The 26,109-nt window shown below is 53.6% G+C and overlaps 2 protein-coding genes across 3 annotated transcripts; one reads left to right on the forward strand and one right to left on the reverse strand.

The window, feature by feature from the left end:
- Nucleotides 1-1,052: 1,052 nt before the first annotated feature.
- On the forward strand, nt 1,053-6,527 carry LOC121162967 (putative gustatory receptor clone PTE01). The gene is made up of 3 exons (XM_040990192.1): nt 1,053-1,057; nt 1,160-1,254; nt 5,587-6,527. The coding sequence occupies exons 1-3, from the start codon at nt 1,053-1,055 to the stop codon at nt 6,525-6,527; spliced, it is 1,041 nt and encodes a 346-aa protein (XP_040846126.1).
- A 12,594-nt stretch (nt 6,528-19,121) lies between these two features.
- On the reverse strand, nt 19,122-24,796 carry PLPP2 (phospholipid phosphatase 2). 2 transcript variants are annotated; one of them, XM_040990288.1, is made up of 6 exons: nt 24,693-24,796; nt 22,903-23,054; nt 22,368-22,645; nt 20,215-20,272; nt 19,838-20,014; nt 19,122-19,722 (listed from the first exon to the last, which is right to left on the reverse strand). In XM_040990288.1, the coding sequence occupies exons 1-6, from the start codon at nt 24,742-24,744 to the stop codon at nt 19,570-19,572; spliced, it is 870 nt and encodes a 289-aa protein (XP_040846222.1). In that variant the 5' UTR covers nt 24,745-24,796; the 3' UTR covers nt 19,122-19,569. The 2 variants fall into 2 exon arrangements, with proteins under 2 accessions (XP_040846222.1, XP_040846223.1); XM_040990289.1 differs by having other exon boundaries at nt 24,734-24,795.
- Between the last annotated feature and the right edge of the window lie 1,313 nt (nt 24,797-26,109).

The following is a 26,109-nucleotide window of genomic DNA, read 5'->3' on the forward strand; positions in this document are numbered from 1 at the left end:
GGAGTTTTCACAAGTTTCTGGTTGGATTTCGTCACAAGAGATTCTCATTGGTTCCAACTCTTTGAATACTGATGGGAGAACCTTTTGTGAGATTTCCAAGGATGTGTTGAAAACATCAATAGCTTTCCAGGAGCTTGCTTCATGTATCAAATGGCTATGATGACTGAGGGTGGGGCCAGGAGCCAGGAGCATCCCTATGTGGGTTCATAGGCCCAAAAGTTTGGGTCACTCTCCCAGGGGCATTTGAGGAAGCTAAGTTACAACTGGGGCAGCCAGGTCTCAAAACGGTGTCCATATGGGATTCTAGGACTGTGAGCAGTGAAGTGATTGCTACAGCAGGTGCTGCAGTATGCCACACCTTTCCAAAGGAGATGCTCAGAGTTGAGGATTTTTCTCTATCCTACAATGGTGCTTCTGGCATTGGGAGGACTTTGGTGCTCCAATGCAATGAATGTTCTTACTCTGATACGCTTTTCCTTGGTTTTGCGTGTTCCTGAGGTGATGCAGTCTCTTAGCTGGATCATGGAGTTGTTACAAAGGTGTTGCAATCTCTATGTGTCGAGTCATGACTCTGCGTGAAAAATGAAGATCTGCGAATTTGTAGCCTACCATGCTACTGGTATCACTGAGGCACGAGTGTAGCTGACGAACTACTTGGCGAGTTTATAACACTCAGTATAAACGGAAAGAAAATCTGCAACAGAATGAAATCAGAATTTATTTGACGACGTCAGGATCATCTGTGAATCTGGCCTCGGTTGGGCTACAGAGACTGACATTGCGAAACAGTAGGGCTAATGAAATAAAATATGTTAATGAAAAAAAAAGTTAATGAATAAAAATATAGAGATTGAGCTGCCCCCTCTGGCAGTTTTTCTGCAGGAAAATTTGGCTGAGAGCATCAGTTTGGTGGAGTTATTCCATCCTGAAAAGCAGACAGACATGTGGCCAATCTTGTGGTTATGCTTACAGACCGAAGTAATTAAAGTGCACAGGACCACACAAGGCGTGTGTGTGTTTAAGCTTTCAGAATGCCGCTCCTAGGGGCAGGCATGACGCACTAAATGCGTCTTGTCGTGCCTAAATCTTTACTGAGGTGCCGTAATACCGAGTTCCAGGGCTGCCTCTGACTGCCTGTTTCTGTTCTTGTACTTGCTAGGAAGCAGGAGCGAGTCGTCAACCTCTTGGGTTCCATCTATGAGAAACCCAAGTTGGGATCTCAGATCGACGTTGGCTGGGACATCCAGGCAAAAGGTGCTTGTTGGGGATGCTTTGGAAGGAAAGAGAGAGAGCTGTTTCTCTACCTTTGTGTTTCTGCTTTCAAATAAAGAAAGAATTTTAAAAGTCTGCCTGGCTGGTGCACTAAATATCTTGAGAGTGTGTCTGTTCCCTGGCTCCTCTGTGTTGGGAGGCCCAGTCCTGGAGAAAGGAGCGTCTACCCTCATTGCTCAGTGAAGGGAAGGCAATGAACCACACAGGGCTTGGCTCAGTGAGACTGGTAGGACACAGAGACGGAGGGCGTGGCTGCTGGGGTCATTCCACCTGCACATGCAGGACAGCAGGGTAGCTGGGACAACTAGATTGAAAAACCTGCAAATGCTGTAATGTTGGTTCTTGGGAAGAATTCGTGAATCAGCGGACACCATGCTTTGCTTAACCCTGAGTCATTATAGAACATGTCACCACATTCACACAAATATTTACCACAGGACAAGAAGAGTCATTCTGCATACTTAGGGTCTTCCCAATGTCATGGAAATTGGATATTATGAATTTTCTTTTGAAATTGCATTACCTATAAATTTGAACAATATACTCTCTTATATGTCATTCCCCCTAACTACTGAGGTCAGCTATAAATCCAAAGAATAACTACATACTAGTCGATGATAATACCGTGTTAATGTAATTTGATAAGAGATTCATTTAGAACTGAAGAATCACTCAAACTAGTAAAAGGCTGTCAGTTGCCCAGACATCAAGTGCCAACTGAAGCAACTGCTTTGGAAAGAAATGGCACAGCTCTCTTTAAGACTAGAGTCTAGGGCAATTTTTGTCCAAAAAAAAAAAATACAAAATTAATGAGAGTGAGAAAATGGAAATGGTATTGGTTCCTTGGCATAGACAATCTCATTCTCCCTCGACATTATGATTAATCCACTACACTAACAGTTACAGAGACCAAGAAATAGTCAACAGGAAGTGTGAATTTTATGTAGTGATGAAGCAAGTTAGAAGTCAGCAGCAAAGGCACAGAGGTAGTGCTTGCCCTCATTCTCTCCTGCAGCACTTTCAGCCAGTCCAAAGAGACTGGGACATTCTGGATCGACTGGCTTAATGAGGAGCTCTGGGTCCTGAGCCTCCAGAGTCCTCCCTTAGTGCAAATAATGAGCCAGTTCCTTCGGACCTTGACTTTGCCGGTAGAAAATCGACAGCTTCTTTCTATCATAAATACCATTGTGTGCACCTGCATGAGGGGAACGCGTGGCAAATCTGTCTCTTTGCCCATCCAGAGTCAAGAACGTGAGGCACAGCGAGAAGAGGAACAGCAGAGCCTTTGCCTAGGGTATGCCTCAGCTGAGAGGAGATACATCTTGGTAAGTGCTGAGGGAGACAGCAGAGAGAGATTCAGAGTGACCACAGAGGGGCCGGGAATGCCAGGAACATCGTCTTCTCATTACGAGGAAGAAAAATGGCAGGTGTGAGGTGCAAAGGGGAAGGGATGTTTTAGCCCAACAAGTTGTAAACTTTTATTTGCTTGGTTCTCATCAATGTCTTAAAGATCTCATTCTGAGTTTTGTTTTGTTTTTTTTCTCCCCTTTATAACAATATCTTCCCATGGGCGTGCACTTAGTAGGAGCTGAGTGTGTATAACCTTTACCTGAAACCCCAAAAATGACCAGGGAAAGGGCAACAAGGAACCCAGTAATCACAGCGCTATGGACAGTTGAGAGAAATGTGTAAATTAGAGTGCTTCATCCTGCTGCATAAAGTGTCCTAAGTCGGTTGCCGTACTTGCTGTAAGACAGAGGAGTTCAGTAGTTTTGGGTAGCTTTCTTTGTGGCAGGTTGTCAGGTATAAGAAAGGGGAGCCAATTCTGAATCAGGAGTTGGGGTGCTGACACCGTTGGAGCACGGACACTCATGACAGAATGCCAAGTTCACAGAAGAGGCAGGCGCAGGGTCATCGATGGACACGCTCTCTGTTGACCCCCCGACTCTGAAATTTCTCCTCAGCTTTTAACCCCTCGGACCCCTCTTATAATCACTCCACTTTATGTGAATAAACTTGAGTTGGAGGGGGGGGTGGTAGATTCCTATTCTGCTTTAGAATAGGCAGCGAGATTTACAAGGAACCCCTGAGGTGCTGATGGTGTGACCCCCTGGAACATGTCTGGAAATTTTTTGACACAGAGACAATGTTGTTTGGGATCAGGTTCTTAAGACCCGTGACACAAGACACTGTCAGCTGTCACAATTGATGTCTCTTTGACGCAGCTGCTTTGGGCAGTTAATGAGCCTGTCATGGAAGATTCCTGCGGATAACAGAGAATCAAAGGTGGATAAAATAAAGGTTAGCTATTGTTGTTATCATTTTAAAGTTAATCTTTATCCCAATCCATTCAAATATAACCTGCCTAGCACAGTGTTTCCTGTTGCGGTACCGGCTGATGATGTCCCTGCCACTGTAAAAGAGAACTTCACTATGTTACCGAAAATAGAATGAGCATTTTGAGCTACTTATGTAGTCATCATGCCATTTTGAGCTACTTATACAACACTTTTTTAAAAGTATCCACGTACAACTTTCTCATAATCTATATTTTCCATGTAGCAAAAATATATATATAGCAAAAATTCTTTTTTTTTAATTAAATACACTTATACTTCCGTTCTTACAGAACTTTTTTTTTTTAGAGTAAAAGCATATACTGACAAATGTATATTCTCGTGTGTGTGGGAAGGATCGCATTTCTCACTCCTGAGATTCTGAACTGTATGTGTGTCTCTTACACAGAGGAGGCGTCAAAAGACTCTGTGTTACCTACTGGACAGAGCCTTCATCGGTTCAAAGTAGCTGGCCATGCTCTCTGTGGCTTCCACACACGTTGGTGCTGACTCCTAGGCACCTTGATCCTTGTTAGGAACATCCTATGGGAACAGGGATGCTTGGGGATATGAGAATGCCACGGGCTTGTGTCTCTGAGAAGGACACAGGGTCCTTTGATGGTTATCTCCAGCACAACTCTTTTTGATGAATATTGACAAATGAGGGCAGAGATACTTAGATGCGTAAAAAGAAAGAAAAAGAGAAGAGGCAGATGTTCTACCTAGATGTGACACGTCTTAGATTTTAGCATCATTTAGGCCGCCTCCAGTACCTTCTATATGGATAGATACGTATTTATACATAGTCTAAGTCACGTAGTTGTTAGTGCCATGGAACCAATCACTGTTCCCTCCCTTGTAAATGTAAAGACACTTTGATTTCTTTTTTATTCTTATTTTTTAATTATTTTATTTTAATAATCTTCACATAGTTGATCAGGGCTATAGGGAAGTGGGTAATACTATTGTATTATTATTATTATTATTATTATTCATCTGGGGTAAAGATGGAGATAAAGGGAGAAGCCCCACCCAGCCTCCCACCCATCCCAGGTCCCCGACGTGGGGCACGCTCCGAGGGTCCTGCTCGAGGGGTTTTGATAGTTCAGCAGTTCTGAATTGCTGCCAGCCTCGCCATTCCAAGCACGATGAAGTTGCTGCAGAATCCACTGGTTGGCATCGTCCACCTTAAAATTTGCATTTGCCCAGATTTTTCAATGCCAACACATGGCTGGGATAGTTGATCGATTTGTTCTGTCCTCTGTCCTCTGTTGTGGTGCCAGGTGTCCTCTGCAGGTTCCGATGGACTGCCCTATCCTCCATGGGCACCTGGCTATGCTGTCCACTACTCCGTCTGAGCCTCTGAGGAGGCTCGGCTCTGGCACTTGCACTCCATGGTCAGACCATGGAACCTGCACTTCTCTTCATGGTTGGGGTTCTGAGTCCGGCAGTTTGATTGGGGAGATCCCCAAAGAAACTTCATCTGAGGTGATCCCAGACCTGATTCTTGTATATCTTGTTGATATTACTGGGTGTGTTTGACTGTGATCAATCCCATGTCAGATTGCATATCCTTGCTTTTTCGGTATTTTTCAGCTGAGTGTCTCTAATGAAGGGATACATAGAACGTACATAGAAGGAAGTGGATATTGCAGAAACCAATTGTGAGAATGCCAAGTGGTTGAGTTTGTCACTGTTGAAAGGAGGGCAGAAGTGAAATGGTTACCAAGCATGAATTAGAGGTGGGAGTCTTGAAAGTCTTGAACTCTTTGGGGGAGACATAACTCAACAAAAAATCCCCACAAATTTCAAAATAATATCGTGCCCAAATACCTTTTCTTTTACCTCTATTTACTCTAACCATCTTAGATTTAGCCATGTGTTTATTCATGATATGCTAAATTGAAAACATGTGGAAGTGTCATGTGTCTCCTTCCCTGCATAACGAGACTATTTTCTTTCCCCTAAAGTTTCTCAGGTTATATTGAAATACAAAATCTCACATGTATTTCAGAATTTCATCTCCTCGGCTTCTCAGAGGACCAGAAACTACAGAACTTTCTCTTTGGGCTTTTCCTGCCCATGTATCTAGTCTCTGTGATTGGCAACCTGCTCCTCATCTTGGTTGTTAAGTTGGACTCTCACCTGCACACACCCATGTACTTCTTCCTCTGCAGCCTGTCCCTGGCTGACGTGGGTCTCACCTCCACCACCGTCCCCAAGATGATTGTGGACGTCCACACACACAGCACGGTTATTTCTTACGGAGGATGTCTGACTCAGGTGTCTGCGTTTGGCATATTTGGAGCAATGGATGATTTGCTCCTGACGGTGATGGCCTATGACCGCTTTGTCGCCATCTGTCACCCCCTGCATTACCAGGTCATCATGAACCCCCGCCACTGCGGCATGCTAGTGTCAGTGTCCTTCATGGGGAGTCTTTTGAATTCCCTGGTGCACAGTCTGATGGTCTTACAAGTTATCTGCTTCAAGGGAGTGGAGATTTGTAATTTCTTCTGCGACCCTTCTCAACTTCTCAACCTTAATTGCTCTGACACCCTCAGCAACGATATAGTCACCTATATTGTAAGCGTCATATATGGCTTTGTCCCTATATCAGGGATTCTCTTCTCTTATTATAAAATTGTCTCCTCCATTCTGAGGGTCCCATCTCCAGGTGGCAGGTACAAAGCCTTCTCCACCTGTGGCTCTCACCTCACAGTGGTTTGCTTATTTTATGCAGCAGCCATTGCTGTGTATCTCAGTTCAACTTTCTCACTTTCTATTAAGAACTGTGCCTTGGCCTCCTTGGTGTACACAATGGTCACCCCCATGCTGAACCCCTTTATCTACAGCCTGAGGAACAGGGACATCAAGAGAGCCATGCACACTCTGCTCAAGAAAACAGTCTCATTTTAGTCCCTGTGCGTTTGGACCTGGTGCAAAAGATCAGCAGACCTAAACATTAGGTTTTCCAAATCTCTCTTCCCTAAATACCTGGAATGTGAGGCTCCTGTTCTCTCCATATTTGTTTCTGAATATTGCTTCTTTTGGTCTTTGTAGAATATTGTGGAGTTTTAAATATGTGTTTATAACTGCTTTTCTGAATCCTGTTTACCAACAGACTTTGCTATTGTTCGTTCCTCTTGTCCAAGCATCTTGGAGGTGTGACTAACTTCTTTTTTTAGGATTTATTTAGATTTTATTTCTTGGGTTTTTTTTATCATTATCATTATTATTTTATGATACAGTTCATAGGCTCTGGGATGTTTCTGACCCTACTTCCCTAAATCCCCTCCCCCAACATACTGATTTCTCATATATTATTACAATTCTGTACATCTTCATAAACACTCATAAGTCCATCGTTGTGGGCATGGACAATGGCAGAGAGTTCAGCATCCTATTATCAAGACAGATTTCACAGTTTCATTGGGAGTCCATCCTTGGTCTGAAAGTATAGAAGCATACTGCATTGTATCCTGAGGTTCTGGTGCTATAATTTCTATTATACTGTTACTGTATAGCTCCTCCAATGAAAAAGCCACAATGCAAAATCAACAAGAAGGAAAAAAAAGAAAGAAATCAACAACACCATGAAGTTAAATAACATGCTACTGAATGACTGATGTGTCGCTGAAGACATGAAAATCAAGAACCTTCTTGAAGAATGAGTTAGAGAAATATTTAATATAACAGAAAAACTATTTTGATGAAATGAAAATCAAAACAAAACATCAAAATCGATGAGATAAAGTTTCTGCTGATCCTTGTTGTTGAGATGTGTGTCCTGTATGTTTGATTGATAAATTTAAGCCGTTTACATTCAGGGTTAATATGAATAGGTGGTCATTTCATCCTGTCATTTTAGCAGTGGTTGTTTGTTGCTTGGTTTAGTCTTCTGTTTTCATTTTACTGGGATGTTCTTCACACTTGCCTTTGGTTTTAGTGGGTGCTATTACTTTTCTGTGTCAAGAAAATATCTTTAAATATTGTTACAGTGGATCTGAAGAGGAGTATTCTTTCAGCTTTTTCTTACTGTGGAAGAATTTTATTTCATTTTCAAAGACAAAGGAAAGCTTTGTTGGGGACACGTTATTCAGGGCCAATAATTTTTTTTTTCCATTTAGAATCTGGAATATGTCACTCTGTTCTCTCTGAGCTGTGGAGTTTCCTGTGAGAGGTCAGCTGTGAATTTAACTGCCATTCCTCTATCCGTCAATCGATTTTTTTTCATTAAGGATCTTTTTTCTTATGTTCAGTTGAAGAGAGCTTGATTATCTTGTGTTGTGGTAAAGATCACTTTTGGTTAACCCTATTGGAAGTTCTTTGTCTTTCCTGGGTGTTGTTTCCCAATTCTTTCCCCAAATTAGGAAAATTTCTATTTATTATTTCATTGAATGCAGCTTTAAACCCAGCTTCTCTTTCTATATCTTCTGGGACTCCCATAACTCTTTTTTCTTTTAACTTTTTCCATTTTTTTTATTATATTTTTTACAAACTTTACATAGTTAATTAGAGTAAAGAGGTTCAAGGGCTACAGGAAAGTGGCTAAGACTATTATTTCCACATTGTTTCCTTCATGTCTGTAACTCTTATATTTGGCCTTTTAATAGTGGCTCTCAATTCTTGCATTTTTTTTTTTAGCTTGACCCAGCTCTGCTTCCAGCTTTCTGATTGTTTCCCCATGGTGACAAGAAATATCTTCCAAATTCTGAAATTCTTCCTTCGGCCTCTTTCATTCTATTATTGAGACTTCCCATGGAATTTTTAATTTGTCCTCTTGTATCCTTCATTTCCAATAATTCTGCTCGATTTTGTTTCAGCATAGCAACTCTGTGTGTGACATATTCCTGAAATTCCTTGAACTCCTGTATGTGCTTCTCGGTTTTTTTGATAAGAAGCTTTATAATCAGATTTTGAATTCTGCATCCCCCATTTTCTTGATGTATTCCTCAGCTAACTCCGGGGTTGGCAAAGGCTTTTGCTCCTTTGCTGGGGATCCTAGAGTAATATTCATTGTTCCTTAGTTCTTTTGCCTAGGTCATTGTGCTTCTGGTTAGCAGATGACCCACCTGAGTGCCAGTTTATAAGCTGTATCACCCACGAATCTACAATTTGATTTTACTTATTGCGCTTGCTACCCAGTTCTTTGTTGGCAGTCACTTGTGCCACTCCCTCCAGCAAGTTTCAGGTTTGGGTTCTTATGTTAGATTTCCACCGTGGTCTCTGAAGCCCCGGCTCCTGGCTCACCAGTCTCCACCTCCTGTGATCCCATGCGGTTGTTGGTGCACCATTACCTATACAACCTTTCTCCCCCTTCTGGTTAGAGCAGTTCTTGGCATTAGCCAAATATCAGGTGTCCTAAACACCTAGGTTATTGGTGGTACTGATCTTGCTGGAACCTGCTGGCCCAGACCTATTTTGACACGTAGGATGCCAAATTTGCTATTATTTTCCCCATGGGACCAGTGCAACACACTGAGCTGGAAGTGAGCTCGCTCCAGGCTCAGCACATATACATAGCCTTTGTCACACTGTACAAAATGGTGCCTGATTGGGCCCTGCGGCGTGGCCTAGCGGCTAAAGTCCTTGCCTTGAACGCACCAGGATCCCATATGCGTGCCGGTTCTAATCCCGGCAGCTCCACTTCCCATCCAGCTCCCTGCTTGTGGCCTGGGAAAGCAGTGGAGGACGGCCCAAAGCTTTGGGACCCTGCACCCGTGTGGGAGACCCAGAAGAAGCTCCTGGCTCCTGGCTTTGGATCGGCATAGCATCGGCCGTTGTGCTCACTTGGGGAGTGAAACATCGGACGGAAGATCTTCCTCTCTGTCTCTCCTCCTCTCTGTATATCTGACTTTCCAATAAATAAATAAAATCTTTAAAAAAAAAACAGTAGCTTGTATATCTGGATTTTCAGAATACATCTCTCAGGGGTAGGCGTTTAACATCATTATTAAGACGTGGAGATGTCTGGGTTGGATTTCCAGCTCTGCTTCTGATCTCCCTGTTCTGCTAATGGAAAGCCTGGGAGGCCACAGAAAATCACTACAGCATACACTGCTGTGACAATATGGGGGGAATTTACAGGGGAGGGGATTTGGGGGAAAGTAGAAGGGAAGTTCCAGAGCCTATGGAACTGTATCACAAAATAATAACCAAAGATTAAAACAATAACAAGGAGAAAAAAAATTAAAATGAGTACACATCAGTCAGGATCATCCTACGCGGGCTGGTGCCTTGTGGTGTTGTGGGTAAATCCTCCGCCTGTGGCTCCGGCAACCCTTATGTCACAGCTTTGAGCTTCAGCTGGTCTACTGCAATTACGTTCCAAGGGTTTTTTGCCCCTTGATTCACGTGGAAGATTCAGGAAAAGCTCCTGCTTGGTGCAGCCATTTGGGGAGTGAACAGTGGGTGTAAGATTTCTCCATCTCTTTCATGTGCCCCCCCCACACACACACACACACACCTCTCTCTGTAACTTCATTTTGACTTTCACATAAGTAGAAAAATATTAAAAATGAATAGCCTGTGTATAAGTGTTATCAGAATGTTGATTTAGCATCATGATTACCATGCCTCTTGCAGTTTGTGCATTTTAGGAACAGGGAGGCAAGGCGGGGTGGGCCGATCGGACCCCAGGAAGCCCAACTTTTTTTTTTTTTTTTGCAGTTTTCCCGCACAAAGCAAGAAGTTTCTATAACCTCATGACTGACCAGGCACCCAAGCAGGCCCTGCACATTCTGGAACCCCCCAACCGGCCAGCCTCTTGCTCTGCTCCCTGCCGCTCCCTGCCTGACCACTCAGCCGCCCCTAGGGTCCGGCCCTAGCCCCACTGAGTCCCAGATTCCTCCCACTAGCTTAGAATAATACTATATATTAATATACGTATATGTAATCCTTGCAAAACACAAAATAAGGGGAACACGCAAAAGACTCTAGCTGTAACAGACCTCTCACCTCTCTTCATTCACACAGTTCTGTAAATAAACAGAAAAATAAATATTAAGAATATTTTCTATTTCGTGAATAGAAAATATTTTATAAAATGCATTTTATTATTCATAAAATATATTTTTTTCTATTTTATAAAAATGTTTCTAAATATTTTAAGGAATATTTTTTTATGAAAGCAATGCAGACCCCGAGGGCGTGCGTAGGATTTTCCATCGTGGAATAAAGTGTCTCTGACAGAAGCGCGCCCTGCACCGAGCGCCGGTGGCCACGAGAGGGCGCGCGTCCTGCACCGAGCGCCGGTGGCCACGAGAGGGCGCGCGACGCCGCTCGTCCGCTCCTGGGCCTCACAGGCGTCCGGGCACGAAGCGGGACTCCATGTCCCAGAGTGCTTTGGGCGACCCGACGTGGGACTCCATGTCCCAGAGCGCTTTGGGCGACCCGACGTGGGACTCTGTTTCCCAGAGTGCTTTGGGTGACCCGACGTGGGACTCCGTTTCCCAGAGAGCCTGTGCGTACTCTGACGTGGGACTCCACCTCCCAGAGTGCCTTGCTGGTGAACCGGCGCCTGCGCAGACGAGGGGCATTCGAGGTGGTGTCGCGCGCCCTCTCGTGGCCACGGGCGCTCGGTGCAGGACGCGCGCCCTCTCGTGGCCACGGGCGCTCGGTGCAGGGCGCGCTCCTGTCAGGGGACATTCTGTTCCATGATGGAAAACCCTTCGCAGGCGCTCCTCCCCTGGCGGCTCCCCTTCCTCCTCCCCTTCCTCCTCCCCTCCTGGCTAAGCTCCCAGCTCCCCTCCTCACCTCCCAGCTCACCTCCCAGCTCTCCTCCCTCCTCCAGGCTCACCAGCTCACCTCCTCTCCTCCCTCCTCACTTCCCGACTCGCCTCCCTCCTCCCCTTCCTCCTCTCCTCCTGGCTCTCCTCACAGCTCCCCTCCTCACCTCCCGGCTCACCTCCCCTCCTCCCTCCTCACCTCCCTCCTCACCTCCTGGCTCACCTCCAGGCTGCCCCCCTCTCGCCCCCTATGACCATGGAGCCAGCCCTGGCTGGGCCAGGAGCTCCCTGCAGCTCTCCCCCGTGGCCCGAGCCCCTGGACCGTCCTCCACTGCTCTCCTCCATGGCCCGAGCCCCTGGACCGTCCTCCACTGCTCTCCTCCATGGCCCGAGCCCCTGGACCGTCCTCCGCTGCTCTCCCCGTTGGCCTGAGCCCCTGGACCGTCCTCCGCTGCTCTCCTCCATGGCCCGAGCCCCTGGACCGTCCTCCGCTGCTCTCCCTGGAGGATCGGCAGGGAGGGAGCCGGCCAGGAGAGAAGGCGGCCGGACTTGAACCAGCTCCCATGAGGAAAAGCAGGAGCTGGGACTGCAGCCAGGTGGGAGATCCTGGCTCAGCTTTGGCATTGTGGCCACTTGGGGAGTGAGCCGGCAGAGGGAAGATCTTTTTCTATCTCTCTCTCTCTCTCTCTCTCTCTTTGTAACTCTGTGTTTCCAATAAAAAGAAATGAATCTTTTAAAAAATAATCGGGGATCCCGTCCCCCACGCCCGTCCCTGGCACCTCTGCCTCTCGCTGTCCCTGACTTCCTGCGGTGTCACTAAGGACCTGGTTGAGTTCGAGCTGCAAGGTGCTGCCCCTGCGGCCTCAGGCTCGCCAGGCTGGCCATGGAGCAGCGGAAGAGAAAGAGGAGGAGCAGTGGGGGGCAGCAGAGGGTCCCCCAGGGTGGCCGCACCATCGCCCTGGCGGCTCAAGGGCGACCTGGGACCCGCTGCCGAGCTGGAGGGGCTGGTGGAGCCTGTCCCCTCAGGGTGGGTATGACCTGGGAGGCCCTGAAGCTGCTCCGCCTCCAGCTGTGTCCCCGTGTGGGGGGGCTGCTGGCAGGTGACCAATACTGGGACATCCCAGTGCATGGGGTGGAGGCTGGCCAATGGCGGGGCAGGCCGACTGCGGGCAGGCCTGGCACCCTATGCTCACAGGGACAGGTTTCCGGGAGCTTCCAGCCAGAGCAGATGCTCTAGCACAGCAGGTGAAGTGTGCAGAGCCCCCGTGGGCCTCCTGGACCGTGCAACTGACTTAATGCTGGTAGAATCTTTTTTTTTTTTTAAGATATATTTATTTTTATTGGAAAGGCAGATCTACAGAGAGGAGGAGAGACAGAGAGGAAGATCTTCCGTCCAATGATTCACTCCCCAAGTGAGCGCAACGGCCGGTGCTGCGCCAATCCGAAGCCAGGAGCCAGGAGCCTTTTCTGGGTCTCCCACATGGGTGCAGGGTCCCAAGGCTTTGGGCCATCCTTGACTGTTTTCCCTGCCACAAGCAGGGAGCCGGATGGGAAGTGGAGCAGCTGGGATACGAACTGGCACCCATGTGGAGTCCCGGTGCGTTCAAGGCGAGGACTTGAGCCACTAAGCTACTGCACCAGGCCCTCTCACTAGTATTAAGAACCAAAGTACCGGGAGAAAAAAATGGGCCCGGCATGGTGGCCTAGTGGTTAAAGTCCTCACCTTGAACATGCCCAGGATCCCATATGGGCGCCAGTTCTAGTCCCACCAGACCCTGCTTCCCGTATGACTCCAGCTTGTGGCCTGGGAAAGCAGTGGAGGACGGCCCAAAGCCTTGGGACCCTGCACCCGCGTGTGGGAGACCTGGAGGAGGTGCTGGGCTCCTGGCTCCGGATTGGCTCAGCTCTGGCCGTTGCAGCTCACGTGGGGAGTGAATCAACAGACAGAAAAAACTTCTCTGTCTCTCCTCCTCTCTGTATATCTGACTTTGCAATAAATGAATGAATGCTTTCAAAAGATTGGCGAGACGAGCAGAGATGAAATTCTGTTCCCCAATGGACTCAAGGGGGCGCAAAAATGCTACAGACTGAGTCGGAAAAACCCCCCCCCCCCGACAAAGAGAGGGCCAGGGCCAGGTGACCTCCGTGCTGAGCCGCAGCTCGGCCTCCCGGAACTCTGCAAAGCTGCAAACACAGGAAACAAGTGCAAGCTGATCCTCTGAGCCGGGCCTGACCTCCCACGCCGACCAGAAAGAAACTCTAAATGGACGCCCTCATCAACACGGGGCTGCAGGGCGACGCGTCAGAACATCGGTCCTCACAAGACTCACGCAGGGGTTCCAGCGCACTCGTCCCCCCGAGCGCCAAGGAACACAGCATGGACAGGACAGAGCGTCACCGTGACGCAGACCAGTCCCTCGGGATCCAAAAACCGGGAACAAATTCGGTCTACAAAAAAAAAAAAAAATGTATCTTGGGCCCGGCAGCGTGGCCTAGCGGCTGAAGTCCTAGCCTTGAATGCGCCGGGATCCCATATGGACGATGGTTCTAATCCCGGCTGCTCCACTTCCCATCCCGCTCCCTGCCTGCGGCCTGGGAAAGCAGTGGAGTTGGTTTTTTACTCAGTGTGAGCTTGGAGGTGAATGTCTCTAATAACGTCTTGCAAAAAGGGCCTTGTATTATTCCTGCCGTCTTGGCGGTCCCCATCGGCCTTCAGCTAATGTAGGCACCTGTATTGAGGCTTGCATTCTTTCCTCCATCTTTAGGCTGTTCTTTTCTTTGGGATACAAGATGGAGCTGTAGAATAAGAATTGTAGCAGGAACTTCTATTGATGAAACAAACGGCAGAAGTATTCTTGAATACACACACTTGACCATGACGCCAAAAGGTCTGTGCCAGGGCTTGTGGGGGTCTCTGTGTAAATAAAGCAGACAGCTTTCTTGCGTGGCCCGTTATGATCCTGAAATCGCAGTGGTCTGTTTAATTTCTACTCCACTCACCCTTTGCAAGTTCTGAACTCAGCTGGAGCCGGACTCCGGTAACAATGAACTCTTTTAAAAAACAATAGAAAAAAGAAATAGCATCTTCACCTGACAAACAGACCCACATTCACAATGTGTGAGAAGCACAGAAGACTTGATCCCCAACACCTGGAGGACCCCGGGACGGAGGCTGGCGGTCTAACTCTTTGGCGGAGAATTGGTCTAACTCCATGTGTGTCCGTTTCGGTTCCACAGGGCTGTTTTGGAAAGAAGTGCGGGGCTTTTCGGCAGCAAATTAAAAGCAAGACGTTAAACCTGGAGCCTGCACCACCGTGAGAGTTGCAGGTGGCATGCCGCCAGACCCCACTAGAACGGCACGCGGTGGGCAGGAAGCCGGTACCACTTCCCTAGGGATTCCCCCTTTGCCCCGCACGGGCCAACACAGCCCAACCCTCGGCTGGCACAACAGCTGTCCCCTGGGCACTCCCACGGACGGTACCTGACAATTCCCACAGACTGGCCACGAGGGAAGCTAACCACTTCCTCCTCGGGATGCCCAAAGCTCCCGCATCCCGGGGCAGGCACTTACACACGTGTGGATTTCATCAACTTAACGGAAATAGAATCAAACTGAAAAAAAAAAAGAAAAACCTCCTGGAGGTGAAGGAGGCGTGGCTTCACCACGGCACCCCTAAGCTTTGCCTCTCGGAGGACAGCACCCCCGGCAAGCATCGACCATGGACGTGACCTACCTGGCGAGAGCTGCCTCGGGTTGCAGAAATGAGAAGGGTTCGTGGGCCGACAGTCCCACATTCGGTGTGTGACAAAAAGACTCTTCAAACATCCAAGTGCCGGTGATCGGGGCTGAGCCTGGGGGCCCCCGACCCTTCCTGCTTCCTAGAGCATCAATCTAGTGTTGGCAAGAAGCAGGAATTCCTGCCCCAGAGCCGGCAGCGACAGCTGACTGGCCGCAGACAAACTCGGCTGCCGGGACACTTGTCCTCAAGTCTGACACTTGGCCTGTGAGTCTGACTCAGAAGGGTCCAACTCGAGCAGCCTTGTAACAACGGCAGGTGCTGGATCCTTTCCTGATGGGGAAGTCTGACCCTGTTGATATTGAAGGGCCAACGACTGAATACAAAATCCGTGCATTGTCCGTGGTGACTTAGCTGACCTCTGACCTCTGAACATCTATTGCCATTCCTGGAACCTCTCAACGCTTATTGAACATGGAAAACTTTCCCAGAAGGAAGGCCTACAAACTTTCCAGCCCGGATAAAGCCTCCTTGCTCCTGCCCTGGGAAACCTGAATGGGCCCTTCCTGTTGTCAGCTCACACCGCCTCACTGGCACAGGTGGCACAGGAGCCCACGGGTGTCCGGCCTGGTTCCATCAGACGGGGTTCCTCGGGGCCCAGGCAGCATCAGGGTGGCACAGGGCGATGCAACAGGGGGCACGAGTGAGGGAAAGAAGAAGCAAAGAAGTGGGCTTGTGAGCCAGGCACGGTACCCTAGCAGTTAAAGTCTTCGCCTTGCATATGCCGGGATCCCATATGGGCACCAGTTCTAATCCCGGCAGCCCCGCTTCCCACCCAGCTCCCTGCCTGTGGCCTGGGAAAGCAGTGGAGGACGGCCCAAGGCTTTGGGACCCTGCACCCACATGGGAGACCTGGAGGAGGTTCCTGGCTCCTGGCTCCGGATCGGCGCAGCACCGGCCATTGTGCTCACTTGGGGAGTGAATCATCGGATGGAAGATCTTCCTCTCTGTCTCTCCTCCTCTCTGTAGATCTGACTTTGTAATAAAAATATATAAATCTTTAACAAAACAAATGCCTCTTAGGAGCGATAAGGGAGGAGCTGGGCCACAGGATCCTGGCTGCTCCTCCCCAGCCCACCGAGGGGCGTGCTGGGCACGTGAGCGTAGGGAGGCGACGCCGGGTACAATGCCCACTGGCTGGAGCTTCTAGAAGCTGGCGGTTTGCTTTACAGACTGCTTGGGTCTAGAATGCGTCACCAGGGGCACAGCAGGTGGAGCTGCTGTCGGCAACACTGGCATCCCACACTCAGAAGTGCTGCTTGGTGATCCAGGTCCCTGCTAACGTGTGCCTGGGCTGTGTCGGGGGTCGGGGGGAAGCCTTACGGCTGAGGACAAGACCAGCCAACTGCAAGGAAAGCAGCTAGAACCATTAGGACAATCACACCATGAATCGTGTTAAGCCATAAAACTGGCAAGCGCTTTCCCCGCCTCAGAGAAAAACCCTGCTTGGCAACAGGCGCTGACCAAGCAAACGAGCAGGCCTGGTTTACAGATGCCAGTTTGGGGTTTTTTGAGTTTTTTTTTTTTTTTCTGTTTGCTTGTTTTGAAGATGTATTTATTTTGATTACAAAGTCAGATCTACAGAGAGGAGGGGAGACAGAGAGGAAGATCTTCCGTCCAATGATTCACTCTCCAGGTGAGCGCATCGGCCGGAGCTGAGCTGATCCGAAGCCAGGAGCCAGGAGCCTCCTCCTCCTCCTCCGGGTCTCTCACACGCAGCTGCAGGGTCCCAAGGCTCTGGGCCGTCCTCCACTGCTTTCCCAGGCCACAGGCAGGGAGCTGGATGGGAGGTGCAACACGTCTTAAACGACAGCTGTCTCTAATATTCTGGTCCCGCGTGTGTGGCCCTGATACTTGCTTCTCTCCTCACCCTGAAATTCCTAACAACACTGACGCCAGTTTGAATTTTTACGCTGTCATAGAAACTGTGATTACAGGTTTTTGACCCCCTCCCCGCCCCCCCGCCGCCGAATACGGCAGCAACCTCAATTCTCGTCTCGCAGGAAATAAGGATTTTTCATGCGGACACAGTTTCATTTTAAAACAAACTTTATTAGAAACGCTGAGAGGAGACGGCTCCCGTCCTAGTGACGGGAAGGGGGCGCTTTGAGACAGAAAGGACCCGTGCATAAGGGGGTGTTGGGATCCTTTAAAACTTTCCCTCAAAGGGGTTTCTCCAGACAAAGAAGAAAATTCCTGGCGTCCATGGGACCTGGCTAGAGAGAGACCATTGTGAGGCCCTGCCCCTCGGCGATGGCCAGAAACAGAATCGGGCTGGTTCAGGTGGGGAAACTGCCCTTGTCTCTTGGGAAAGCGTGTTCTTGCTATGTTAATACATCTTTGTCTCTTGGAAGAATCGAAGCCGTGGTGGGGAAAATACCATATTTTTTAAGGACTTTATTATTTATTTATTTTTTTATTACCAAGTCAGATCTACAGAGAGGAAGATCTTCCGTCCGATGATTCAAGTGAGCGCAACGGCCGGTGCTGTGCCGATCCGGAGCCAGGAGCCAGGAACCTCCTTCAGGTCTCCCACACGGGTGCAGGATCCCAAGGCTTGAGGCCGGATGGGAAGCGGAGCCGCCGGGATTAGAACCGGCGCCCATATGGGATCCCGGACACGTGCAAGGCGAAGACTTTAGCCCCTAGGCCACACCACCGGACCCGGAAAATACCATTTTATCTTTGAGAAGAAAATGATTTGGGGACCCAAAATGCCCTAAGTGCCTACTACCCAGTCGAAGCCCCTCACACACGCTCAGCAGCGCCATGAGCACGGGCGTGCCCCCTTAGCGGGGCTGTGAGTGGGTGTCCCCCCCAGAGGAGCATGGCTGTCCCCCCCTAGGGCTGTGAGCATGGGTGTCCCCCTAGGGGCGGTGAGCCTGGGTGTCCCCTCTTTGGGAGACTCATAGCCCTGTCCCGTTGTCACGTGATCCACATAGCAAAAGCACCCCCCCACACACACACATACACGAGATGGCAACAAGTTCCGGGCAGTGGCATGGTCAATTTCACCTCTGCCCTGAATCTGACGTCCTCTTCCGGGTGGAAATGGCCAGCACGGCAGAGGGCAACCCCGTGCTCGGGGGCCCTTGCACCCACACATAGCCACCAGCATGCGGCCCCTGGCCCAGCCCCTGCTGGCACCACCGTTTGTAAAGGAAAACCAAGAGCATTTTTTTTTCCCTCCTTGTTAATCTGTCTTCTAAATAAATGAACAAGGAACTCTATTTGAAAAATTAAAACAACGTTGTTTCTAAATTAGATTCCCGTCTTCTCGGCCCTGGTAGCCTCTCGGGGTGGCCCCTTCCCTTCACTGCTCCCGCACCCCTCCCCTCTCTCCAGCCCCTCCACGCAGGACTCCCAGGGGGCCACCCCAGCACGGCACCCTCTGGCTCCCCAAGCCCAGAGCTGTTTCCACAGGGACTGAACCAGCACCCTGAGATGCGTAGGCAGCACCCTACAGGGCCAGGCCCTTCCCGATGCCGACCGCAGCATCATGGGAAAGCTAGTATGGCCTCCAGAGGGGAAGACACCAGGACACACCCGGGTCCCCAAATGTGACGTAACTAACCCGCCAGGGTAGGATCTGATGCCTGCAAGGCTTGGGGTGAGACAGGCTCCAGGCGTTGACACAACCAGATGAACCACAGGAAACTGTCTGGTGAAATGTCCGTTTACTGCCGTCCATCCATGCGAGGCCAGAAAGTTCTGTCGCGGCCCTCGGCCGTCACTGTCGGAAGCCAGGTCCCCAAGTCAGGCAGCAGAGGACCAAAGGGTGCAGCCATGGGGCCATCCGGGACACGCAGCAGCAGCACAGGAAGTGGACAGGCCAAAAATGACTCTCGACAGTGCCATAGGGTCAGGAGTATCATTGAAAGGTTGGGGGGGGGTCTGGAGAGATGGAGGGGCCAAGAGGAACGGAGGGGTCTGCGGGACTGGGGGCGAGGAGGCGGATGCAGGGCAGGAGCTTCCACCTTCAGGGAAGCTGCCTGGGCTCACAGCGCCTTCCCGGGGGGGGGGGGGGGGGGGACCCTGGCAGGTTTTGGCAGGGGCCAGTGGCAGAGACCTCATTGCTGGGGGAGAGGCTCAGCAACCAGGACCGTCCCCCAGCCCGGCTCAGCAGAGAACCACCCTGCCACTGTCGTGTGCCAAAAAGGAAGGGTGGGAGAGGTGGGGCACTGCCCGCCCCGCGCCCCAGGAGCTGGGCACAGTGCTCACCCCAGGGCAAACAGACGCCCTGTTTGACTGCAAGTCCAAACGTACACCTCAGCTTACACAAGCCGCAGCTGCAATGCGGGCCTCGCCCTCCTCGCCCCACCAGGACCTCGGGGACCGTGCAGGACCGGCTGCCAGGTGGCCTCTCCCAGGCAGAGTCAGGGTGAGGGCGGCCAGCACAGGCGGGCCTGGGTTCGAGTGGGCCTCACCCGGGGCTCAGGGAGAAGAGCCAGCATATGCATAGTGGTTCCGGTCAACAGCCTCGCCAAGGTTCAAGGTCAACGACAGGCTAGGCTTCCGCTCCAGCTCCTCTCCTTCCGGGCAGGGCCGCGGCGGCCGGGGTTTGAAGAGGTCTGAGATGTAACGGACCTGGGAGAAGACAGGACAGTGGCACTGCTGGGGGAGGGGGTCTTTGTGGGAGGGAGGGGTAGTGGGCAGGGCTGGCAGGACTCCCGGGGTCCCGGGGACGGGGTACAGAGCTCACAGTGAAGCCAGCCACCAGCGCCCCCTGCAAGAGGCCCACAAGGACGTCACTCCAATGGTGCTTATGGTCGGACACGCGCGTGTAGCCCACGTACAGGGCAAAGGCCACCAGGAAGAATTGTACCGTGGGCCGGAGCAGCCGCGCCCACTTCCAGCAGAGCCGCGCCTGGACGTACAACTGGGGTGGGGCGGGAGGGCGGGAGGGCGGAGGTCACGGGGTGGTGGGGTCCCCATGATGGGGCAGAGGGAGAACCCCCACCAGCCCCATCCTCCACCACAGCGCAGCCCCTCCCCTCACCCATTCCGACAAGTGGGGGAACAGGCAAGGGAGGAGGGGACAGCCACAGCCCCCCCCCCAAACAAGTCACCAAGACTCACCGCCAGGAAAGCCATGCAGTACATGCCGAAGGAGGAGTGGCCAGAATAGAAGGACAACCTGGGGGGGGAGGGCAGGGAGAGACAGGGGCTGAGTGGGACAGCCTAGACTGCAACAGACTGGGGGGGGGGACTCGAGGGGCACTGGGGGGGGACAGGGAGCTGAGCGTAATAGCCTGGGGGGTACGGGGTGCTGCCTGGGGGGACAGGGTGCTGGGTGCAACAGCCTGGGGGGACATGGTACTGGGTGCAACAGCCTGGGGGGACATGGTACTGGGTGCAACAGCTTGGGGGGACAGGGAGCTGAGCGTAATAGCCTGGGGGGTACGGGGTGCTGCCTGGGGGGACAGGGAGCTGAGCGCAATAGCCTGGGGGGTACGGGGTGCTGCCTGGGGGGACAGGGAGCTGAGCGCAATAGCCTGGGGGGTATGGGGTGCTGCCTGGGGGGACAGGGAGCTGAGCGCAATAGCCTGGGGGGTATGGGGTGCTGCCTGGGGGGACAGGGAGCTGAGCGCAATAGCCTGGGGGGGCGGGATGTGAGTGCAACAGCCTGGGAGGGTACAGAGTGCTGCCTGGGGGGACAGGGTGCTGAGTGCAACAGCTGGGGGGGAATGAAGTGCTGGGTGCAACAGCCTGGGGGGACGGGGTGCTGCCTGCGTGGGACTGGGTGCTGGGTGCAACAGCCTGGGGGGGACAGGATGCTGGGTGCAATAGCCTGGGGGGGACGGGGTGCTGCCTGCGTGGGACTGGGTGCTGGGTGCAACAGCCTGGGGGGACGGGATGCTGCCTGGGGCAAATGGGATGTGAGTGCAACAGCCTGGGAAGCACTCAGGACCTGCCCTGGCCGAGCATCCAGCAGCTGCACCACTATGCCCCGGGTCCCTCTGACCAGCTCCCGAAGGCCTGGGAGCCAGGTCAGGGAGGACCACACACAGAAGTGCCCCCATTCCCATGGGAGCAGCTGCTCGGATTCCCACTGTGGCACCCCAGGCCCCCCCCCCCCCACAGATAACGTGCAACAGCGGGACCAGCGTGTCTGCCTCACAGCTCCAATAACCAGATGGGAACACCCCAGGGGCAAGTGCACGCAGGATGCGCCACACTGCATGGGGTGGGGGGTGCGAATGGGAGCAGAGCCACCCTCACATCTGTCCAGGGAGGCAGCAGGGCCAGCTCAAGGCCTTGGCCCCTGCACCCACATGGGTGACCCAAAGGAAGCTTCTGGCTCCTTGCTTCGAACAGGTTGAGCTCCAATGGATTCTCTCTCTTTTTTTCACACTGCCTTCTCAAATGAGTTTTTTTTTTTTTTTTAAAGAATCTTAAAGAAAAAGATACAAAAGCAATTACAAAATGTATGCATCCCACAGAAAGCCCCAAGGTACAGGCAATAGAAATGGACAGTTCCAAGACACCTGTGAACTGCCAGGCCCGACTCTGCGTGCCAGAACCATCGTGGGACAAGCCTCCTCTCGGGATACGTCAGGGTGGGAGACCCATGGGCAGTCATTTCAAACAAAAATACATATAGACATGTACACAGCTTTATTTATTTACTGGAAGGGTCAGATTTACAGAGAGAAGGACAGACAGAAAGATCTTCCATCCACTGGTAGTCCTCAACTGGGGTCCAACAACCAGAGTCAAGATGATCTGAAGCCAGGAGCCAGGAGCCTCTTCCGGGTCTCCTGCGCAGGTGCAGGGTCCCAAGGCTTTGGGCCGTCCTCCACTGCTTCCCCAGACCACTGGCAGGGAGCCAGATGGGAAGTGGAGCACCTGGGACTCGAACTGGCGCCCCTAGGGGATGCAGGCACTGCAAGGTGAGGATTTAGCCGCAGAGCCATCACGCCAGGCCCAGTCACAGCCCCTTCTCAGGACATCCGGTGGGCAGACCCACCCAGGGAAGTCAGCAGGCACCAGGATTGGGGAAAGCGGGCAGCTGAAACCCGCTGTACACCGATGGCCCAAGGACACACTGAGTTTTATGTTGTGGGTGGTCTATTCCAACTTGACAGGAAGGACCCCGTATCTGCGGGAAAGGGCGGGGGGGTGTCTGCAGGCAGGCAGAGGGCCATCCTGCACTGGCCTCCCCAGGTGAGCAGGCCCCAGCCTGGCACCCGCTGCCCCTCCGTGCCCGTCTTGCCGCACACAGCACCCACCTGGCCTCGGTGACATTGGCTGGGCTCCCCCTGCACACCCCATCCAGCTGCACATAGGTGGAGCAGTTGACCCGGCTCCAGTCGGGGTCACAGACGGCCAGGAAGTTGGGCCGCAGGCGGCCGATCATGTACTTGGCCAGGTCTGTCAGGGACTGGCTCACCGCGGCACCAAACAGGAAGGTGCCCACAACCTTATAGAGGGCGGCCACGTAGTTGTTGAAGTCGGATCGGGAGTACAGGCGTTCCGTGTACACCAGGTAGGCCTCCCCGGCCGAGACCTGCAGGGAAGGCACCGCGGACAATGGCGGGGACCACTGTGTAGGCAGTCCCCCCTACACAGGACACCTGGGCCCCGCAGTGGACACTCGGGCCTCCCCGTGTGGACACCCAAGCTTCTCCCTGTGGACACCCAGGGCCTCTCCCTGTGGACACCCAGGGCCTCTCCCTGTGGACACCCAGGGCCTCACGGACACCCAGGCCTCTCCCTGTGGACTCTGCAGGCCATGCCACCCCTCACTCAGCAAGCTCTGCTTACTAGTATAACGGTGGCCGTGATGATGACCCCGGCCATGAGCCCATGGGTGATGGTGTCTGGACGGTACGGGTACCGGATGGATTCATCTCCGCAGTAAAAGCCGCGCTTGTACGGGGTGTTCACCAGCGTCAGGATGCCGAAGGGCAGCGCGGCTGGGGCGGGGAGAGAACCAGGGAGGCTGTGGGCCACCCCAAGCTGCCCCGGCCCCAGCAGACTCCAGCCATGGCCTCCGGGGGCCCCATCTTGCCCAGCCCCAGAGGGAGCGCCACTGCCCAGCTCTGTTCCAGACACGCTCATTCATCTCCCGTGTGGCACTGAGAGACTTGCCCGTGACCTACCACGGGAACCAGGCAGGACAGAACCCCGGGACCAGCTCCAGGCTGGCTGGGGCAGGTGCTTCGTGATCATCTATGAAGGAAGGGAACCACCATGGGACTCAGGGCTCACCCACAGCTGGGGCTCACCCACAGCTGGGGCACCGTTCCCCTAATCACCTTCAGATGGTCACCACCCACCCTGCTCACTCCCATCCAGTGCAAGAGGGGTCGTGCCTGCACTGGGATGGCTGTGACACTGCACCAGCTGCAGAGGAGCTGGGTGAAGGGTGGTTCCAAGGGCCATGGGTCAGGTCAACCAGTTGCCCTTTGATCCCTGGGGCGAGGCAGATGATAACCAGCAAAAGGGTGTGTGGCTTTCCTGGAACACGGAGGTCCTAAAACTCCCCGATAAGCAGCCAGAGTTGAGGGCTCACATGGGGAACCCCTGTGGAACCCAGGGGGCCACGAGGCTGACAGATCGTGGGGGGTGGGAGAGCAGAAAAGCAGGCCTGTGGTCAAAGAGGCGGCCGGGGGGCAGGCAGGGTGCACCTGTCACAGGGCCCTCTGGCTGGTACCCCATCCCCAGCACAGCACAGGTGGGAGGAGCTCCAGGGGCACACACTGGAAATGCCAGATGCGCCCCCAACCTGGCCCCTCCCCACCACATCCACAAGCCAGTGCCCCATCTTCCGGAGCCCTGCATCATCCCACAGGTCAGCTATCCTGGGCCTCACCCCCTGGAGAGATTTAATCATTGACAGGGCCGCGCCTCACCCTGCCTCGGTCTGTACAAGCAGGGAAGTGGTACCCCGGGATTACCCTCGGGTCCCCCTCGACCACCCCTCGGGGGCCTCTCCACAGCTACAAGAGAGGTTCACCTTCGGAGCCCCGGACGGACGGAGGGTGGCTGAAGGGAAGCGGCCAACACTGGGCTTTTTGTTCAGGGACCCCAGCGAGGGCCGGGCAGGGGGCCTCCGAGGTCCCCTCCCCTCCGCCGGCAAACCGGCCCGACAGGTTCGGACAGGTTGGTTGCCATGTCCCGGGAGGGTGCCCAGGCTATTCACACCAGCCCGCGGGGAAAGCGCTGCAGGACCGGCCGGAGCTGCGCAGGAACCACCTGCAACCACCGACCCGAGTCGGCGGCGGCCGGGGGCACCTGGTGCGAGCGTCCCGGGAACGCCACCCCCCGGGGCTCCGGGCGCACCCGGCCGCCGCCCGCGTGAATCACCGCCCGGCCGGGTGGAGCGCCAGAAGTCAGGCTACTTCCTGCTGCGGCGACCGGGAGAGCCAGGCTCGCCCTGGGCCCGGACTCGGAGACTCCGCCGTGCGCTCCCCGGGGTCCGCGGCCCAGTGCGCACAGGAAACAAGGCGGGGAGCGCACGGTTGTGCGCCCGAGGGCGGCGGCCCCGGGATCCCGCCGCCTGCGCCCGCCCTCCTCGCCCCACTGCCCGGCGCGCGGCCCGAGGCTCTTACCGACCAGCAAGCACAGCACGTCCAGCACCACGAAGACCCACCTCCGCTCCATTCCGCCCCGGCCAGACGCCCCGCGAGCAGGACGCCGGTCCCAGCGCGTCCCGTCGCGGCTCGGCCGCGGGTCACATGGACGACGAGGGCGGGACAGGGGCGCGGCGCGGCGGGGAGGGCGGGACGCCGAGGGGCGGTGCGTGCGTGCGCCCTGGGAGTCTTGGGGTGCCCCGCAGCACCCCCCTGCACACGGGGTAGGTGTGAGAGGACGTCTTGGGGCTGTAGAGGGGCTCGCAGAAAGGGCCAGGTCACCACGGGGCAGAACAGCGGACCCTGGAGCTGAGGGGACGGACGGACGGGCAGAGCTACGGACCCCTGAGATGAGGGGACGGACGGACGGACGACGGATGGAGCTGCGGACCCCGGAGCTGACTGACAGACACCCAAAAACAGGGAGAAGCCAGCCCAGGCTGGAGTTCGGAGCCCCAGGACCCGTTTTCCGGGAGGAGACGTCTGCGTGGGGCGTGGCGGCCCCCGCAGCCTTGGCCCCTTGCCTCAAAGGGCGAGTGGCCGGCATGTCCACTCATCCACAGGTGCACACGCGCGCCAAGCGCCCCCTGACTGCATATGGTGCCCCCCTCAGACTGCCTGCCATATGGGAGACCTTCCTGATGGGATTCAGAGCTGCCGGGGCTCCCTCAGGTCAGGATTGGGGTCAGGATTAAAATCCAACCTGTGCAGCAGACAGGATTAGGGCCAACCTAGGGTCATGGCCCGCCGTCTGGAGTCTGACCCTAGTGGAAGCCACCTCTGGACCTCTGGGCCTCTCCGGGAGGCCCACAGGGAGCAGGGCTGGGCGGGGACTAGGCCTGGTATGGGGATCAGCTTTGTAAACTGTGGTGACAAAGCCCCAAGGCGCTCAGCAGCTGTGCTGCCTTGAGGGCACACGCAGGAGCCACTTGTCCTTGGCAGTGTGGGCAGGGAAGCCAGCAAGGAAGGACAGAACTCCAGGGCAAAATTGCAGTTACTTGAGCTGCAGATCCCCTTGTCAGCGCAGCCACCGCGGTCAGCCGGCAGCCCCTGGGCACAGAGGCCAGCTCAGAGGCTCCTTGTTCATCAAACGACAGCAGTGACATCCAGTCGACAGGGGACCATGACAAGCGGGGGGGTCTGACGCCCCTTAGGCAGGCGGAATGGCACCTCCTGCACGGCGCTGACCTGCTCGGAGGGAAGCTCTGGATGCAGACACCCAGCACAGGGTGGCTGATGGCTTACCCCACAGCCTCCTGCCAGCAGCGGTGCCCTGACCCCGGGGACCCTCACTCCCAGCCCCCTGACCTCCACGTCCCCACCCCACGGTGCCCACTCTGCGGGCCCAGCACGGGCCTAGCCCCTCCACGTCCCCACCCTATGGTGCCCACTGCAG

This window comes from Ochotona curzoniae, unplaced genomic scaffold, assembly GCF_017591425.1.
Source record: "Ochotona curzoniae isolate NIBS_2020 unplaced genomic scaffold, NIBS_Ocur_1.0 contig_605, whole genome shotgun sequence".
NCBI lineage: Eukaryota > Metazoa > Chordata > Mammalia > Lagomorpha > Ochotonidae > Ochotona > Ochotona curzoniae.